The sequence below is a fragment of the Schistosoma haematobium genome, chromosome 3, assembly GCF_000699445.3.
Source record: "Schistosoma haematobium chromosome 3, whole genome shotgun sequence".
Classification (NCBI taxonomy): Eukaryota; Metazoa; Platyhelminthes; class Trematoda; order Strigeidida; family Schistosomatidae; genus Schistosoma; species Schistosoma haematobium.
Genome location: NC_067198.1, coordinates 12,037,048 through 12,058,462, shown reverse-complemented (window position 1 = coordinate 12,058,462; position 21,415 = coordinate 12,037,048). Strand labels below are relative to the sequence as shown.

Here is a 21,415-nt window from a genome sequence, read left to right as displayed (position 1 = left end):
TGAGCATATTTTAGCATCATTAAACCGTCGGCTCAGTAGCACTTACAAATCTTCTGGTTTTGACAGAAAGCCAATTACCATGTTTGTTATGTGAAAATATAACACAACATATAACGAGTTTATGATGACAGTAGTCATCAAAATACTCAGGAAAGTAGGAAGCATGATATTCCACACAATAGGCGAAATAATTGTTCTCATTAACGAAAGTAGAACGAAAACAACAATGGTTAGTAGGATCGCGGCGATAATTGTAATGTTTTTACTAATGATATAAACAGAAAATCACAGCGGGAAAATAAACAGCCGTTCAGTGAGTGATCAACTTTCAACTGATATTTCACATTACTGGTGACTTCCAAAGAAAATGTCATTCACTTGATGAAGCTTCTGTTGGGAAAGCAACGGAAGTCAGTTTGTTCTTATTACATTAAGATCCAGTCACAATAGTTCAGAGAGGCACATTACCATTGGGACTTTACAGAAATTTCTTACGTTTATCGAAATCCAATGGCCGCACACAACCAGAAATATGGGGAATAATTTTACGAGTATTGGTAGTGAGAAACAATAAATACAGAGAACATGGCTTATAAAAGAAGACATGTAAAGGTTTGCAAGATAGAACACAATATATATATAACACAGTATATATACTGTCTACCGAGACCCAGAAATCTAACTTTGTGGCTTTACTTAGATGTTCTTGAAACACATGAAATGAAGAATATTCTTGGATAATAAATCAGTGTCATACCCACATAGTATGGATATGGTGTGGACATTAATCTCACTTAGAAGAACTGATTAGACTGAATAGAGTCACAGTGTGATGTGTGCTACAGATGTCGACAGATATAAGTAGTATGTATCGTCACTCGAAAGTGGAGTGTCTGGCAGTAGAAGGTTAATAAGATCGAAGAAAAGAGGATGAAAAGAGAGAGCGATTGGTGTGGAAACGAAGGAATAGTCAAGGCTGAGACGATTGATTGACATTTCGCAAATGAAGAATTTACTGTATGGTTCTCAGTCAGAATTTACTAAATTAAGGCATTCTGTAATTCCGTATTCGAATGCATTTGTTTGTCCCACCTGTTCGTTCTCGTTCACCATAACGGAACTGCACAAATGGTAACAGAAATATAATAGAGTGACCTCAAAACAACAAACTACAACGTCTCCAGCTGGACCGAGACCAATATATATATATATGTTCACTAAGAGCATATCAGGTGTAACTCATTCTGACCGGTCATATAAAATGTTTATATTCCTCAACATAATGACTTACAATGGAAACAGTTTTCAAAATAATTTTTGTCACATTTTATCCACTAAATGAACATAAAGTTTTGAATACTCTACACATTCACGGATAGACAAGCTACGAGTCAGATTGTTTGCCAATATGAATAGTGGAGATTTTCAATCAACAACAGAAACCATGAGGAATCGCATAAAAATTAATTTTAATTACACGTCTGACAATTGTTTGTCGCATTATTTTCATCATCATATATACAGACTAAACCAAATTTGAATATACAGTTAACTGATTGGCAGTCACCTGATTGGTATCGATCGTGTAAATTCAAATGTCAGTTCTATGTATTAATTAGCATGCAACGGTCAGAAAAATCAGTTGAAAGTTGGTCACTCAGTGAACGGCTGTCTATTTTTCCGCTGTGAATTTTTGTTCAGATCATTAGTACAAACATTACAATTATGGCCGCGACCATTCTCACCATTATTGTTTTCGTTCTACTTTCGGTAATGAGAACAATTATTCCGCCTATTGTGCGGAATATCATGCTACCTATTTTCCTGAGTATTTTGATGACTATTGTCATAATAAACTCGTTATATTTTGTGTTATATTTTCTCATAACTGTTACACTAAATATTATGACGATCATCATATCTTCGATTAGCTGCCTAGTATTTTAACTTTCATGATGATTGTTATAATAATTAGGATAACAGTTATCAAATTAGGTCTCATGCATGTTGACTGTTTTGCCAGCCACCATGCTGATTAGTATAATCTAAATGCGTGTTATAATGCAATTTAAAAATGATGCTTATTTGTATTTTCTAATTATTTTCCTTTGATAGGGGTAAGATGGCAGGTCACGAAGGAGAATATGAGAAGAGAATACTGGACAACAATGTGATTCTAATGTTGTACAAATGTGATTTGATATTGTATAATATAATTTTAAAACAATCCACATTTGTGTTGTCAATGTGTTTACTGGTAGATAGTGAATGTGGGCAGCATAGGGCGTGCTTGTAAAAGTCTCACCACTGGGTAGGGTCGGTGAAGTGTAGGAGTTGCTCGGTTGTGTAGCTGTGGTAATTGTACTAACTGATGATTCCTCCGTACTTGATTGCGCACTGGTTACGAATTGCAAATATAGTACATTCATTTGTGCTCATCTAGTTCTGACTGATTCAGAAATTCTTAGTTTGTACATGTTTATGTATCCAATTAAGTTGATGGTTTGATCTGTTGTTTCGCCTAATATCTTAATGGAAATAAACGGTTGTAGTAGTGTGTATAAATGATCAGGCATAAACAACAGATGTATCTGTATGGAAAATAGGTGAATCGCAGATATCGTGGATGCTGTTCAAAATTCCCATTTTGAACTAATCCACCACATAATACGACACATCACCTAAGAGCCATGTATTTTGTCCTTGGTTTTAGTGGTTAGTTGAAGTGGTCACCGTCTGTCATTTGATTTTCCTTCAGATACATGTTCTTCATTTATAGTCTATTTCGCTCGTCTGTGTTCAACAGAAAACTTAAGATAATTTGTGCTACGATAAACCTTTGATGTAACGTGTTCGACCTGCCTACATCTTATCAGTTCACATATGCACTTCATGACTTCGTTCAACATAAGTGTGTCTTGTGTAAGATGTCAGATTATGAGCATATTTTAGCATCATTAAACCGTCGGCTCAGTAGCACTTACAAATCTTCTGGTTTTGATAGAGCACCAAATACGGTGTTTTTTATGTGATGAAATACTTGTATTTTACTGGGTTATTAAATGACATTATCGTACATGGTGATAACTGTTAGGATCGCTTCGAGAAACACGATGAACCCTCCAGAGGCTCGAAAGGAACCGAATAACCTGATAGAGCCTTTTGTAATGTCAACGTGGCACGCTGCCTTTGGACAGTTGCATAGCTCGCCTTCTTGCGGGTTGGCCGGATTATAATAATGTTATAGCCAATACTAATAATCATAAATGCCCATGTCTTTCTGTACATTTTTGTGTCTTACCTAATAATCACTTTCCTTGCTTCTTCCGTCTTTTGATTTGCGATTGTAGCGTTCTACACGTCGTATTCTGCCGTAGTCAACTAGAGGATGTGACAATAACTACATTTTTCTACTCAGTATCACTATTTTTGGGAAAGTAAAGAAAATTCATACGGAAATTTTACTGATCCTTAGGATATGATTCAGTCTGTATTTCGAAGGCATATCTGTCTTTAATTTTAATTAATGTAGCTTACGCAGTTCTAACAATCGAACATCTATCATAGTTGGTTTGTGATTTGGTTTATGATAGCAAATGAAATCATCTGAAAATTATACACATTCATGAACGTTGATCGCCTATCACAAATTACTACTGCATCAAAACAAGCATCTGTCTTGTTCTGCTGAATTATTTCAAAAGTCAATTCATCTCTACACAACTGTGCCTCACCATGTAACCTCTCCTTGTTTGTATGTCGCTCTAGTTTATTTAACTAGGTAGAAAATGAGTTTGGGACAAAGATGATCACATCCTACACAATTGTCGATATGTTCTCTGAAAGTGAACTGATTATTACTTAGTCCAGAAAATAAGCACAATATTCAATTACTTTGATATCCACAAACTCTCTCTTTCTCTCTAGTAGTCTATTGTGAATGTTTAAGATAATGGTAAACAAAACACTTCACTGATTAGAATATCGAGTTTATGTGCAATACAGATCTTTCAGTTCTATTTGTCTATCTTTTGAAATTCTAAAAGATTAGAATGCACTCCATCATAATCCAACGATCACTTAAACGAAATAGGTTAAGAAACATATCGACTGATTGAAATTCACTACCCACTACTCAATGAACAAAGTATTTTATGAAATAAATACATTTTAAAAGAACAGGTTAACATGTTTTCAATCTGGTTATAATAATAAATGATCACCATAAATGACATTAGACAATCCCATCTCATGATTATTCATTTGCACATATTATTAAGGAAATAATTGTGAAAGAAAGAAGTTAGCTCGATGTTAAAATATAAAAAGCAAAATTAACAGGAAGACGTTTTTCCAAAAGAAATAAAACAGTTTTACAACATACAGACTCTATCTGCATGTATGTGTACATATCACAATAATATAAAACAATGAATTTGTCCTTGTCTATCACCGGCAAGAATTTTCAATTGACTATCACCATCAAGAGTATAAAGTTGAGTGATTTCTGTCTCAACTGGATACATAGCAACCTTTAGAGAAAAAATGATATTCATCATTGAAAAAATTGGACACATTCAATACAGTAACTTGAATTAATACATATGACTATTGAAACAGGAAAATTAAGTGAAATAGAAAGTACGGCTGGTCATCACACATTCCATACATGTTGACTGACTTATAAACGTGACATCGACTCATGAAGTCACTTACACAATTAGTCTGAAACAGGTTGATAGCTGCAGACTATATAGTTTGGGTTCGCGTGTTTATATTGATCAATGGTTGAAGATATTCGATATGGGTTAGAATCAGTCGCTATGGTCAAGATGCATTCACATTTTCCTGACTCTAATTACAAAAACCGTCTTATACTTTTCTATACCGCGAACTTATTCATTCTCACTGACTGGTTGACTAAAAGATTTCAATAATAAAGAAAACCATCGTTGCAAAATAAAAGAGTGGGTAAAGTCGAACAATTTTGAGCATGAGACAGTCTACTATTCACTGATAGTGTCGACTTGAAATCGTGAACAAATGAACATGAATTCAATAATCAAAACATATTGAATTCAATGTGAAATTCAGAGCTACACAACATCACTCCATGATGTAAGATTGTTGAAGGGACCTGATATAATACTAAACAGCTTTGAAGGGCTCCTAGATTCTTTTTTTGTATATTCCTCACTTGACGATTAATAGGTAATGGAAGCTAATTGCAAATTAGTTACTATCAGAAAAAAAACAAATTTTAAGATAAATAAAATGGTTTAAAAAACAATGATAATTTAGGAAAAAAGAGAACCTTATTTGTATTGATTGTATTAGAGTATTAATACTGAAATATACCATCTGAACTCTGTTACAACTTGAAATCAACATAACCCATTAGTAGGGCTCAATTCTTAATGTAAACATCACCACTGGAATGCGGGTACATTCAGATGGAGAGTCCTGAAGATTTACACAAGACAAGCCTCTTCAGATTTACTAACTAAATACATCTCACATAGCAAATATACTCAGCACAATCTACTTGAATATATTAGGTCACTGAAAAGGTTTAATCTTTCATTGGCACATTACTATGTAAACAGGAGGAAATTATGTAGCCATCATGATGAGCAATGTAATTTAATCTGTCCTCAAAACTTCAGTCGATTATCAATTTCGAATATCTGAAACTTATGACTGAGAGCGTTTTAGGGTTGATCTCCAACCATTCAAACTTAATAAATGCCGATTGAATGACTTTATGAACACATGAGGCAGTTGTCAAACCACGAGAGTTTAAACTATACTAAAACAACATTTGTCCAGGTAACGAAAGTGATCAAAATTATCCCGTAGCTAATTCACATCGTCCATTGACATTAATCGAAAAAAATCAAATTTATAAATCATCGTTAGGTAATAACTGCTTAATCAAACAAGATGTTAACAGTAAAATGAATCAATGTTTATTGATGATTTGAAAAGTTAGACTTTTATCAACCAGAATAAATGTCTTTATCAGGATAACTACTGACTACATGCATCATTGATAAACAATGGGGATCTGGTTTAGATGTAAAGGCACGGATTGTCAAAGCAATGGCAATATTCCTACGATTGAAGAACATCTGCGACTAAAAATAACTACGAGACAACATAAAAATCAGGATCTTCAATAAAAACGTCAAGACTGTGCGATTGTATGGAGCTGAAACTTGGTCAACTACCACAAGTATTTATAAACAATTTTCTACGCAAGATACTCAATGTTTGTTGGTCGGATACCATCAGCAACAGCCTACTACTATGGGAGAGGGCAAACCAGCTTCCAACTGAAAAGGAAATTAGGAAAAGACGTTGGAAGTGGATAGGACATAGATTACGGAACCTATCCAACTGCATCACAAGGAAAGCGCTAACTTGGAATCCTGAAGGGAAACGGAAAAGAGGAAAACCGTCGAACCACCAACGTCGGAAATGGAAAGCAGACATCAAAAGGATGGATAGCAACTGAAAACAACTGGGAAGGATTGTCCAGGACAGAGTTGGATGAAGGATGCTGATGAGTGTCCGACGCTTTACGAGCGGCGTAACAGGAACAAGTAAGTAAGTAACACGATTAAACCGTGCTCATTTCGTCGCAAAATCATCAGTATGATCGGAATCGTCACTGCACAAAGTGAATATATTCCTTCGAGAAATATTGTTTGAAAAACGTTATGACGACGATACAAAAACACTACCCAAAATCACCAAGCACTAGGTACTTGTTTTGTTTCACATACAAAACTCCTCAGTATTGCACAAACTGCTACTTCTCACCACCACAATAGTTTTCACCAAGTTCCCCAACTCACATTATTTCATGATGAAATTGTTGCAAAACACAATGGTAATAAGTTAAACCAACCAAACACAGAAACACATTATTTAAAAAAAGACCAAATAAGAAAAGAAAGCAAGAGTGAGAAGTTAGAAAAATACCAGTTTAGTTATCACTGTGTAAACATGAACTAATGAAAGAACTACAATTCTAGAATTACATAATCAATAACTCATGCAAACAACCAGATATTCAATTCAACTTATGTAGGCAAACATGGACATGAGTAATTACATATTTTCAGTAGGGTTACATTGATTCATTGCATTGTCAACTGACAAATTAACTAAAATAACTAACTGTGCCTAACAACATTCAACAACATTCATTTGTACAGATAGGTGAAGATTATATGCACAAAATGGACATATTTACTAGTTGGCTTTTTCCATACCAGTCTTACCTGTTTCCACTGTTTTGAATTCACCACTGTGATTGGATTGTTTATTGCACATCCTAGAACACGTAAAATATTATCTGATGTTGCAATTATAAGATAGATCAATGTTGAACTATTGTCTTCAGTTGGTGATAGTAACTTCGCACAATATCCAGTAACTTTTATTGATGAATTATCAAGCTATTCCAAAGAGAAAAGAAAGTATTCACCATGATGTCGGTAGTTGTACACTTTGGATGGGATCGAATAAAACGTACAAATATTGACTAAAGGATTAGAAAATTATTAATAATAAGAAGAAATACACCACAGAAATCGAAAGCCAACACCAGACATATTATCAACAATGTTTACATTTGTACAACGTAAACAATATATTAGGCATAAAAACTCACTGTAAAATCTGTCACCAAATCACCATTTTCATTACAAATGAGAATTTTCCAACAATTGATAAGATGACATTCAGCCAAATACAATCTGAATGAAAAAATAACACAAAGGACCGCTACCATTAAAAACATTTACGTTACAAGTATCAGTGATTGTAGGTCAAAGAACTCAACACACAGGTGATAGTGAGATATACACAACTCGAAACAAAGTGACGATTTTCTGGAGCATCAATTTAGACAAATAAAACAACACTGATCTATCACCTATAATTGGACGACAACAGATTTTCTATGTTACCTGTTGCATACTGCTCTCTGAAATCAATTACTTTAAATCACAGTATATATTAAAATGCTGGTTGATTGAAGAGAATGTGTAGAAGATCAATGTATCTATGTGATAAATCTTTTCACCGAACGCCTCGATCAAATAACCTAGCCGCTTCTAATAGCCTTGCACTAAATCGACACAGAGACTTGAACACAAGAGAAAATGTGTAAAGTGCAAAGGCAGGTTTTACTCAAAGGTTACGGTATGTGCAGAAAATCGTCAGTATCCATACTAATTGGAGTGACTCTGATCGCTCAGATGCATACTAAATACAACAATAATAAAAAGGTAATTATCCAGTCGAAAATTGCACATGTGATCTGTCGACCATCTAGATGATTCAAAAATTGTAGGACTTAATTTGTCCTACAGATATATATACATTTTCTTACCAGCAGACATTAGATGGAGTGTTATTTCCTTATTCGAAACACATCCACCTACTTCTCCTCGGTCTTCTTGTGATTCATATGTATTACCATGCTCGTCTTTATGCTGTATTTGCCTTAATGTCTCCATCTCTATGGGTAAGGAGATCGTTTGAACCAATTTAGTTATATCCTGCTTCGCATTATCAATTTCTTCCAATCTCAATCTACCAAGAATTAACGGTCTTCTGTCTAATCTCATCCTCATATTGTCGACGAACCGTTTACATAGAGAGAATATTCTCAGCATTTTGAACCAGGTGTTACAGTTACTAAATCGATCTACAAAACTCGTAATTGCATTTCGAGGGTCCAAAATGTTCTGTTAATACATGGGCCACAGTGTTCTCTCGCTTTACTAGGTTAATCCACTTATCTTCTACCTCCCACAGAAATCCCGGACCTTATAACCACTCCCTTATTTTAGCCTTATCACTTAGTGATAGTCCACGTGACGCGTGATCCGCAGGATTCAGCTTACCTTTCCCGTATCTCCATTGGTTCGGCGTAGACAACTCATGTTTAGCTTCTAACCTGTGACTCACAAACTTTTCAAACCTTTTAGTCGTATTTTTTATGCAATAAAGCACAATTAACGAATCCGTCCAATAGATGACAGACGAAATGGGAATATTTAACTGTTCCTTTGCATGCTTTCCAATCTTAGTACACAGAACACAGGCTGTTAATTCCATTCTGGGCATAGTGACAAGTCTTAGAGGAACAACTCTAGACTTAGCTAGCAGAAATGAGCAATGAATCTGACCAGACACACTTTTATAACGAATATACGTAAAAGCACCATACGCAACCTCGGAAGCATCGGCAAAACAATGAATTTGAGCAGATGATGGTTCAAACCTTGGTTTCAGGCATCTTGGAATTCTAAAGTAGCTCAACTCTTTCATATGTCTACACTAAATATCCCGCTTCGCTTGACAATCCATGGGTAACTCTGCATCCCAGTCTAGTCTCTACCGACAGGTATCTCGTAAGATCAATCTGGCTAGTAGTATTATTGGGGCTACAAACCCGATTGGATCAAAGACAGATGCTACGTACGACAAATACAACTAGCCAACCTATTCTGGAACAGATGGTTACGGAGTAACTACCAACCCTTCAGGCGAGATCCAAGTGGTTGGACATAAGAAGGAGTCTACAAGCGGGAGACTTAGTGTTGGTAAATAATATTGGATCACCGAGAAATCTGTGGCCGAAAGCTATAGTTAGACAGGTCAATTATGGTCCAGATGGATGAGTCAGAACTGTTCGACTGAAGACAGCAACCGAAGAGATCAGCCGTGACATACGGAACCTGTGTCTACTGGAAGAGGCCGATTATTTGAGCGCGACGGTAACGAAGCCTGGACGTGGTGTCCGCTTGTGGGATGTTAGTTATGTCCATAACTAACCAATCGAATCGTTGATTATAGCTCCAATACCCGGATGTCGCCTGGGAGCTTACTCACCAACATTCAATTCTGTTGGCGTAGACTATTTCGGACCATTTTACATTAAAACGAGGCAAGTCGTTGAAAAACGATACGGCTCTTTGTTCGCGCTCCCGAATGCCCTGGTACGGCCGAGAGTGGGGAGAGTCCGCTCTCTCTCTTGAAATGCTCTCACATGGCCACGCGTATATAGCCTCTGCCAGGGAAGTCCTACTCACTGTTTTCTGGTGGCTGAGATGTTATTTACGGAATTGAGAGGACGGAAATCGAATGTCCGGCACTTTAACCGGGTTGATGGACATAGAGAGTTCACCTAGGAGAGTTGGAAAACCCTGATTCAAAACCAATCGTGTACATGGGCTCCAGTATCCTGAAGGAACAAATGGCGTATGAACCAATCATTGGTCACCGGCTACCATGGGACTGCATCTCCTTACGATGCTACACTGCGTTGTGGATCAGACCTTCAGGTCGGACGCTCCGGGTGTGGCCTCCTAAGAAAACCGCCTGCATCGGTTTGGGCACCCGGTCAGTATCACAGCCCTCACATATATCAAATGAGATTTGTGTGGCGCATATGTATTTGGTGCCTCCTTGTACCAATATGTATGTGTTAAAATAAATAAATAAATGTTTGTTCGCTTGCCTGTCTATTATAGCAGTTCACATTGGAATTGCCCACACCTTGGACACTGACTCATTTTTATGCGCTCTCTCGAGATTCGTTGCTAGGCAGGATCACCCAAAACATGTGTTTAGCGACAACGTCTCAAACTTCAGAGGAGCCGACGCCAGTCTTAGACAGATTGTGTGTAGTCGGGATCAGAGTAAAAATAGCAAATGCTCTTCTGGAAAGAGGTTGTGAATGGCACTAACCCTCCGAGAGCTAGTCATCAAGGCGGCATATGGGAACGCATCATAAAGTCAATAAGAAGAATTCTACGATCACTAGTGTTTCAGTAGGTATTGACGGATAAGTTTGTGGAGACGTTTTTAATAGAGGTTGAAGGAATACTGAACAATCGACCACTCATAAAGCTAGTTAATGAATGTGATAATCTGGATGTAATTACGTCAAATAATTTATTGTTAGTTTACGGAGGTGTATCATTTGACGAAGCGCAGATGAGTAAAACGTGTTTATATAACAGGAGATAGAAGGAAGCGCAACAACTAGTCAACCTATTTTGGTCTGATGTGTCTGTAAACTATCCTTGTTGCATGTGACTTACCAAGTGAAAGACATTATTACCCTATTATATTAGTGTAACTCATAATTTTATTCATTTCTATGAGACGCGCAATGCTGGTCGGTATGTTTGTGCGTTTCACTTAATAACTGTAATTTTCTTAATTATTGTACTGATCTGATTGTTTTTACGTTCAGAAACAGATAAAGTTTGAGGCCAAGTTGTCTTTGTTCTGACTATAGATTTCATATAGACTCTGTGATCGTCAGTATCGCGTTTACGGTTCCAATAGTATATCTGTAAGACAAATAAATTTCCACTGTAAATGTACTTTTAAAGTGATGTGTGAAAACAGTCCATACACTTTGCGCGTTATCGCTATTGAAAGATTTCACGATATACATTATCAATAAGAATAAACTTATTGAAGGAGTCTCACAATTAAAATTACTATTAAGTAATGTTTTTTTTCCATCCAGCTACTTCTATTACACAATAATCACATTTAAATACGAAATATCACTCCAACAAACTACTTACAAATGACTGCCTTCTTCTTGTACGGTAGATAAAACACTCAATGTATTTATCCACATTTCTTTTTCACATGATCCCATGTATCCAGAAATACGGTGAAATGTACGACTCTAAAAAGAAGATTAAGCATTTTACATGAAAGATGACAACGGAAACAAGTATCATAAATTATTTTGGAAATAAAACCGTGATTTACATACACATCACAACTGTGTAAGAAACATGATACACATCCAATCAGATGAGAGGACTGTAAATTGTATTAGTCATCGCAAGAAATTTACATCTAGTTATTTATCACCAATAACAAATATGCGATTCATACTACTCTGAGTCATTTGTTTACAGGTTCAAATTGTGCTCAATCCACCTATGCATGGAGGACCGTGTACTATGATTAACCAGAACACAAATATTCTAGCACAAAGCCAGCTATACGGACTTATATTGGGCATAAACAGGACACGTGTATTGGCTTCTCCACTCCTTATGGTGACAGAAAAAGCGTTCTCGTCAAGATCAGTCTGCTCCTCTCTCTTACTGCAGGATTGAAGCGACAAAGGTTTAAGTGACGATGTGACTTAGTGTGTAATCAAAGGAGAAAATTGTGTTCTACTCACCACAGTTGCTTACAATATGGCACTTCATAGTATTACTGTTCAGAAGACAAACTCTCACCAATAAGGACAAACATAAAACCACATTTATCCAACAAAATATATTGTAGTAGTAACAGATGAATCCTCATTATCCATATACGTACAAATTAATGTTGAGTGATAAAGATCTCTTCCTAGAGCGACTCATCGATATCACACAAAGACAGTTATTCATAACCCACATATTTCTTACAAAAAACAATAATTTTAACTCACATCCAGTGTCTACTTTACAATGAGTCAAGAAACAAGGAAGATTTCATTTTTCAAGAATTTCTCATTTGCATCAATAGGAAATTCGAGAAACGAATATCATTCAACAAAGTCTATTGAAACTCATGAAAAGTTTGAAAATGTTTTGCTAAATCGGCATTGAATAGAAGCTTCTCAGAAACATCTGGAAAAATGAAGGATCATGTACAACGCTTTGTTTGGGTAGCTAATTATACATTACCATATAATAATGTTTTCATTAGTTTGTAGAACACCAAAGTCACATCAAACTCTGTGAATGCAGTTAACTTCCCATACGTAGATTAAACTTGAAGTAAACATCTTGCATGTATTTCGCTTATTTTCTCTATTCGTCAAATGTAGAAGTAATCTGACGTTATAAGAAGCGCCCAACAAGTCAGTAACAGTTAATGTCAGATGTATTAGAAACCAACCATATACATAGCACTTATGCGAATAAATCAACTCAATGCTTACTTCATCAGTGTGTCTACATATAAAAGCCATGCCTGAACGTGTGGTGAAAACTCCAACAACATTCGTACCTATAGATGAGCACCATAAACCACTGGAACAAAATTTAGAAAATAAAATAACAATAGCATTACCTAAACATTTCAGGAAGTTATGTGAATGGAAATTAAGACAAGCGTCAGAAGAAAATTATTATCATGATAATGAGATCTGGTTAACAGTTGAAAAATTTAGTCCATACTAGTGTGGAGTGTACTATTCTATGCACAAGGCATCTAATGGCAAAAAATAAAGAAAATGGCGTTCATTACCACCTGCCATCTTGTAGATTACAATTTTAGGACAAAACTTCGAATGATTGTCCTCAGGGTAGGTCATAAAATTCAGTATATGCGCACAAATATTCACACATATTACAATGGTACGAAATACTGGTAAGTCTATAGTAAACACTTGATTAAAAACTTTATATCATAATACACAAAACCATTTTGTATTAGTGATTGAAATTTAATTCTATATTTTACTCAGAAACTCATTTCTGTTAAAAAGTTTTATTGAAGGGAACTTTAAACACTGACAAATAGCCTGCCCATTTTAAATAAACAAGTTGTTTCATCCATTCATGACCAACTTGTTTTCCGATTTATCTGTAACAAAAATACGTGGTGCAAGTGACAATGAACACTATGCCATTCCGCTACCAATACTCGTCAGTTTCCATCTATAAGCATGTTACATGCGTTGAACGGCAGAAACGTGAAGCATTGTTACATGGCTTGTAAAACACTCTACATCCATTCATCTTTGGTGGTTAGACTTTACAAATAATAGTGTGGTTACCTATGGCTTTGTGACAGGAAAAACCTATCCTGTGTAGCGTACGATCAAGTGGTTTATGTGAATCTCAGTAATACATAGCATCGTCGTAACATCAGTCTAGTCATAAAAGGTTGGATACACAATACAGTGGTGTGAGTAGTTCAGATCTACTCTTGACAAAACTAGAACACCTTAGCTCAATATGCTAAACATTTCATTGAGTTAGCTGGTTGATGTCCACAACAAACTTTTGGTACTCCATAAATATGCTGTGTTTCGAGACCATTAAATAAATGATACTATCATACGACACGAGTTTAGGTGGGTCGAACACTTATCACCCAATTTATTCAACACTTTCATACTGGACACTAATCACAGATGTTGCGACTTGGTAAGACGAAAGTGGAACATGGTTACTTTCTGATATAACACCTTCTGGGCAACTTCAACTGACAGAAATAATTAATCTTTATTTATGCTCTAATATGTTCTAATATTTGATAAAAATCTTCATGAAAAAAAATACGCATAGAAGTTCAACATTGTTCCATCTCAGTAAAATTACAACTTACTTTTCTACAATACATTGATCAAATGAAAACTTTTCATGTTCATTAGTCGTCAAAACAATTACATCACCATTGACGAGGACAGCAATAACTTCACATTGTTCCAATTCATTAGGTTTAGCATAACGTGGAGATATTTTTACAATAGGATGACTTGCAGTGAAGCTAATTTATGCGTACAAAGTAACAAGAAACAAATTAACAATTCAAATGAACATACTATTGACTTATAAAGTCAGACATCTCAATAAATAAATAAGTGTAAACACAGTTTAAAAATTCTAAAAACTGTCAAGTACTTCGGTGCCTTTTGTTAATTGATCTATAAAAATGACAACAATTGTTACCTGGAATTAAATCTACGACTACGTTGAATATTATCTAGGGACGCTGGCGGTCCGAAACTGGGGTAAAGGAGAACAGTTAGGTGTAGGATTACCAACACTACCACGCCATAGGAAAAACCCTAGTAAGATAACGTTACCCGCAGAAAGCCAATTAAACTTAGTTCTGGGAGGAAACGGTCTTCACATAAAAAGCTACAATTCCGTATGATGAAGGTTAGATTACTCCGGAAGACCTAACAACGACATCCATCTTCCAACAACGTTGAAAACGATTCATTCTCTAGTCTGATCACAAGACCAAATCAAGTCATTACAAAGGTGATTAAGACAGTCATAAAATTACCTCTTATGAAACAGATTATCTGTGAACAAAACTGTTTCCCGTTTCTTTATTGTCATAGACTACATATACTACTCACATTCTGTATTTGCAGAGACGTATGCGATTGTGGTCAAATTTAAACTGAATGCTTGAAAGAGAAAACAGAATTATTCACTAAATCAGTTGAATTTACTCATTACCCCATTCATCTGTTGATAAGACATATTCAGCATACATTGTCAAATAAAATGCGAAAATCTCTGGTCACTGACTTACTTCAATTGAAATTAGGAGGTTAACATACACAACTGTTACATCTTCTGATTAAAGAGAAACGACTACTCTGTAGACAGAATAGAACTCAAGGTTTCTGGACCCTGTAACAAGCAAGCAATGTATAAATCAATGAAATGGAACTCAGTGAAGCACACTAGTCCCATATCGGTCTGTTCGAAAGACGTCATGACAATCGTAATATAAGACTCGTGATGAAAATCATCTCTTAATGAAGGTCATCACCATTCAGTGCCCAATTGGAAAACTATTTACGGTGTAAAAAATCCAGTACAATTAAAATCATTGCACTAAAACCGACAGGACTTTTTCTTTCCACTAATTTATACTGTGGAGAGAGGGATATTACAAGTCGAACTTAAATAGTCATTTACCAAGCTCCGCATTCCCTTAGTCAATAGATGAAGATATATCAAAAATGGATTTCAATTCAATGTAACAACAAAATGAAACATGAATCACCTAGCAATATCAGAACAAGGAATATCTAATTCAGATGACCAGAATACATCTAATTCTGCAAAATGGAGTTCTGTTTTCCCATTCATAGAGAACAATCGTTCAAAAGTATTTTGTACATCATTCATAGACATATTCGACTGATCCAATATAATTCGCATTCTCCATAAGTTTTCACCGTAAGCAATATAAATCAAATATTGCACTGTTCGTTTCGATTCATCCATCACATAAGTTTGTGTAGCAATATCGGATATTGCATATTTTGGTCGTAACGCTGAACAAAATCCATGTAATAACGGTTTCCATTTTATAGACTTGTTATTTGTCAAGTCTGCAACTGACACATGTTTAAGATCCAACGGCTCGGAATTCTTAAGTGACCAAAACATTACACTCCCATCCATACAACCTGATATACAGATACTGTAGTGATCTGTAATTTTTAATTGGCCCAAACATGTGATCGGTCCAAAATGTTGATTTGGTTGATCTAAATAAAACAACAAACGAGTAACAAGTACAGTAGCTTCATAAAACCTAATCATGATTAAATGTTTGTAATTTCTATGTTGTTAAGATAAGGTTTTGTGGAGATCTCAAGTTTCATATGACGGACTGGCTTTAGTTAGCTAACCACTGAAAACAACCAAGTATTCGATCGCTAATATCGGGTTTTCCAACTGTACAAACAGTCGGCATCTACAATCTGATTATGAAGTGAAGCGACGATGATTACACATGGTGGTGAGCGATATCACTCGAACAAAAACTACACACGTTATTCAATCCCAAATCACTAATCACAACAGTATGAAATGATTAACAAAGTACCAACTTATATAGGGAAACATTTCATATTGTGATGATAAAACTGAAAAAGATTGGCTTAAAGGTTTCTCTTTCCATCTTGTACATATACATTACTGAAATGAGATTGGAAGTTGCTCCTTATCACTGAGCTCTATTCATTAAAGCGATTCGATCATCATCAGTACAGACTTCTTTGCTAACCATTACTGTCATTCCGCAATGAATCAAACCGATATGTACAGTTTCTTGATTTCTTTAATACACGAATGGGATACCTATTTTCTATCAACTGTCATTACCATGTAGTCACAGTGACCCCAGCATTGTCAGGTTGTATAAGTTAGGATGATTTAAGTGTTTTGGAACTGAACTATACACCTATTACAATTCACTATTTTCACTCGTTAATTTAACAAAAGTTTAGACGCCGTTTCTGGATAGAGTTCACACAATCGGAGTCCATAAGGACGTTAACAATAAAAGTAACCAAATCAAGTAAATCACAGTTAATGAAACAATTCTTTTAAATCAGTAGGCCGAAACACGCTGAAGCACAATCGTGTAAAGATGAAGTGACCTTTGAAATAATTTATTTAAACAAACCTATGCCATGTTTTGATACAATAATAACTTGTTATAAGAGATTGAAGTCCATTATTAACACAATGTTTAGTCTCTTTAAAATCTGTGATTGTTTCATCTTAAAAGTAAATATTACAAGCACGTAAAGCTGGTTTCATACTGAATTTATTTTTAAATATTTTTAACAAAATGATATTTCATTTACACACAAATTTAATGACAAGTTGAGCTACGTACAAACGATATTATACATTCCTCTAGTAAAACAAACGAATCCTGCGAACTTGGATTTAAAGCAAGTCACTGTAAAATTCTCAGTCAGATTAGTGAAGTGACTATCTAAAATCTTTACAACAAACATCCTTAATATTCATTTCCAACTGAGATCATGTGTTGCATATTCTAGCCATATTAATTAAGTCAACAAAGTTGAACAGTCGGCATTAGTGGAATGGTTTTATATAAAATTGAATCCCGTGTTTAACATAATAGCAAAGCAAAACGATCTGTTCATGGAGAAAAACGGAATATCCACAAACATTACACTCTGCAAGTAGCCTGAAGATGTAAATTTCAAAACAACTCAGCTGATCTCTTGTGCTGTAACAAGGAGAATAAATTAATTAAGTATGGATAAACTGACAGACTAATTGCTGATGGCTATGATAAAATTCCAGTCTCAATTATCAGATTGATATTTATCATATTCGACAAACGATACCCTGTGATGTGGCGTAATGTGACCGAGTAACTAAACACAATTTTGACTAGTGAGATAGAAAACGCTTGCTAGATCATTAGAAAAGGATGGTAGGCAAGGGTATCTATCTATCTACAAATTTATATGTTTACTGTAAGATTCGCAGACATTATATTGTAATGAGAGTGATTAGGTCTGACTGTGTTTGGACGACTGCGGAAAGCACCGTACACACCGATCAGATCAAAATACTATTCAATACAACGTAATTCAATAAAACCGAAAACGATAATTAATGCTTACAATTCAATAGTTTCCTTTTCGAAGGTATACTCCAAAGACGAATATCACAACCGACATCACACACAGTTCGACCAGATGCACTGGCAACTATACAATCTTCATCACTATTAGTGGTACATCCAGAGGTCAGTGTACATGGAACAAGACCTGAGTGTCCTTTCAATGTACCACGATATTGTAGAATGAATGGTGCAAATATTCGATAACGAAAATCCTGAATAACTTGTGAGCAATCAGACGATTTATTGCATGATAATCTAACACCATATAATAAACGATACGTTGCATCATATGATGTATCTCGATAAACTATGTATCCTTTTTTACATGAATTCAACAAATGAAATTGTTCATCTTTTAGATAATCAGTAGCAATAAAATATGTTTTATTTTCCTCTTCAATATCAATATGTATTTTGTAACCACATTCATAAATTTTTTGATCAGAACCTGTTACATAACTATTACTGTTTGACATGCAACATCCACTAAGTGAAGTAACCTCAGAATCCGGATCCTTCATTTCATCATCAGATTCAGTATGTTGGTTATCAGCATTGGATAACATCAATTTGTCGATCGTTTCAATAGTTGGACTGCATAGTTTTCGTTCAACTAAAATTAACGTAGATAATGTTGACAGTAAGAAGAAGTTAAGGAATTCGTTAAGTATGAAGTACAAGATAATAGATCGGTCGTATTCATTTAACGGTCATAATTAGTCTAGAATTCGTTATGCTTGTTCTATGAGTCTTCATCATTTAACGTACATGATAGAAGATCACAGGTGATCAGTTGTGACTTTAAATTATGAAAAGAACATGTACACACAATTTCAATGACACTACTCGATTGTTCAAACCAAGAAAAGTAGAAGCGAAGCTAGAACCTGAGACTTAGCAGCTGAAAGTCTGACAACAGACAATGGTGATTAAAGAATCCACATATTACAACTATTTTCCATATAGAACAGACTGTAATACCATTGGACTGTGGAAAATTATAAAAAGAAATAGTAGACGAGCAGCAAATCTTAAAAACACTTACATTTCAGGGAATCATAACCAAAGAAGAACATGAAAAAGCTGGTCAAATAATATGATTCTTCCAAAGTGCTATTATTACTATTATTCTTTGACGGCATATCTGTGCAGACATTGAGACGGTGGGAGAATTGCAGAGCACCATGTTTATCATGCTTCCAGACGCTAACTTCACCATCATCCGAAGCAGCTAACAAATGATTTGACTTAGTATGTAGGAAAAATAGTGAGACGGAATCAATATTTAACATAAATATATGGAAGATATAACGATTAATTCATTAAGTATGTTTTCGAAGCATCATATAGAACCGCCTCGAGAGTTTTTAGCACTCAAGTGGAAGATACTGTTGAAAGGAAATAAGTCAATTCGATTGTTAACGTTTTGTAGATAGTCACTTGTCAATTCTTCAAAATTAAAGGTTAATTGTCAAAGAGAAAGGATGGAATTAAGCTTAATAACAAAGAAAATCAAAGCATTGTTTGCATTGCTCTATCTGAGATCCAAAAAGATTTTTAATTGATAATTAATCACAGCAATGAGATTCAGGAAGTGCGTCTCGTCCTCTTGTGAACTCGTTAGCTAGATGCGTCTGCATCTCAGGGTTGATGTTCACGCCAAGACACGAACCCAGTATAGTTCGCCTCAGACTCTATCGCGTTATCCACTTACCTACCGAGTATACCTCTGGGGTGCAGGAACATACAGATGACCAGTCCAAAATTAGACGAAATGTGCATCCTGAATCTCATTGCTAGACATCATCCATTTCTGAACATGACGACCGATTTGGTTAGAAAACAATCATTTCGAACTCATAGGATTTTACGAAAATTAAAATTACTCCATTAGCCAAATCAGTTGAGTCAGGGACGCTGTATAAAGTTGACGAATGAAAAAGAGAAATATTTCCAGTTCAGTAATTTTAACTGGACTTACAACACGTTCCATAAATTTTATAGGAGATTTATTTGCATCAAATGTTTGTTTCAATTCGAACTTTTTATCAATTATTGCGTAATTATGCAGTAGACTATTACTATCACCAATATACACCGATATACTGATTGTGTCCACACCAAGGAACATACGTAATAAGTAGAAAGAAGTGATTGTAGCCGTTCCAACATCATCGATTAAATGCCATAAGGTTACAGTTCGTTCTAATGGATCGAATTTATACAACGCCAATTGCTGCAATAAAAAATACAGAGGTACATTATTTAATAAAGAAAACGTTAAAAGACTGTAACAAAAGCCATTACTTATTGAGAAATTTTGATGAAAACAATAAGACTTTTGGATAGTAGACTTGTATTTTGGGTGACTTAGGCATGTTACAACTGAATGTAACTAGTAACTAATGATGGTATTCACAAGGAGACTCGGACGCATCCATTATTGTCCCTAAAATTATGGCGCTCACTCAATAACAAAAGTGAGACTATGATTTATGGACAAACTAATCACACTCAGGAAAGCGGATTTTCGATTTTGACGTGAAATTCATTTACTTATTTGACTAAACACCATTTTGGCATTATATCTGATGTCAGTTCATGATGAAAACATTAAATCTACTTCATAACCCGAACGTTCAACTGTAAACCCTAATCCTAGTTCTTCATACTAATATATAACCCTCATTTAACCCTAGTAAGTTATGATATACACAACAAGAGTTAACCGGTCCCAGTGCAAGGGTGATCACAAGAATAATCAAATATTATTGGAGTTGCTAAAATCTCTTCAGGAACAATAAACGCTTGCACATCCTTCTCTAATTCGATTTCCCGCATAACCTTTGACCGATTGTTTTTCATAGCTTTTAGCTCCCTAAATTTCTATATGCATGAAGCTCACATTTTCTACTTTAGTAACAACAGTTGCACCAATTCGTTCTGTGTTGCTTGTTCTACCTCGAATACCAAGTTCCTTGCAATCTGTCTTCCTCCCGTGTTGGCCATCGGGGTTTTGATGTATTGTGTGTAAACGGCCGTCGTTGATTCGAAAGGGAACCGATCGTATTAGAGAAGCAAAATCATTTTTCTTCCTAGATCCGCAAACATTGTAGGCCCGTACGAAACCCCAGGAACAAGATGCAACATCCAGTTAACAAGTGGGTTCCTTGAGTGCAACACTAGATATTGTTTATAACTATGAGTTGAC

At 35.4% G+C, this 21,415-nt stretch overlaps 1 protein-coding gene across 2 annotated transcripts in view; it reads right to left on the bottom strand.

Annotated features, from left to right (window-relative positions):
- Positions 1-2,857: 2,857 nt before the first annotated feature.
- Positions 2,858-21,415, bottom strand: part of MS3_00005007 (uncharacterized protein) — a 65,913-nt gene continuing 47,355 nt past the window's right edge. The window contains exons 31-40 of one of the 2 annotated variants that reach the window (XM_051213015.1): positions 20,186-20,440; positions 19,250-19,451; positions 18,203-18,817; positions 15,808-16,297; positions 14,386-14,547; positions 12,992-13,082; positions 11,625-11,731; positions 7,682-7,766; positions 7,290-7,466; positions 2,858-4,532 (exon numbers count right to left, since the gene is read on the bottom strand). In XM_051213015.1, coding sequence (XP_051068950.1) covers positions 4,413-4,532; positions 7,290-7,466; positions 7,682-7,766; positions 11,625-11,731; positions 12,992-13,082; positions 14,386-14,547; positions 15,808-16,297; positions 18,203-18,817; positions 19,250-19,451; positions 20,186-20,440 — 2,304 coding nt within the window. In that variant the 3' untranslated portion in view covers positions 2,858-4,412. Of the gene's footprint in view, positions 4,533-7,289; positions 7,467-7,681; positions 7,767-11,624; positions 13,083-14,385; positions 14,548-15,807; positions 16,298-18,202; positions 18,818-19,249; positions 19,452-20,185; positions 20,441-21,415 lie in introns of both variants that reach the window. The other variant, XM_051213014.1, reaches the window with a different exon arrangement.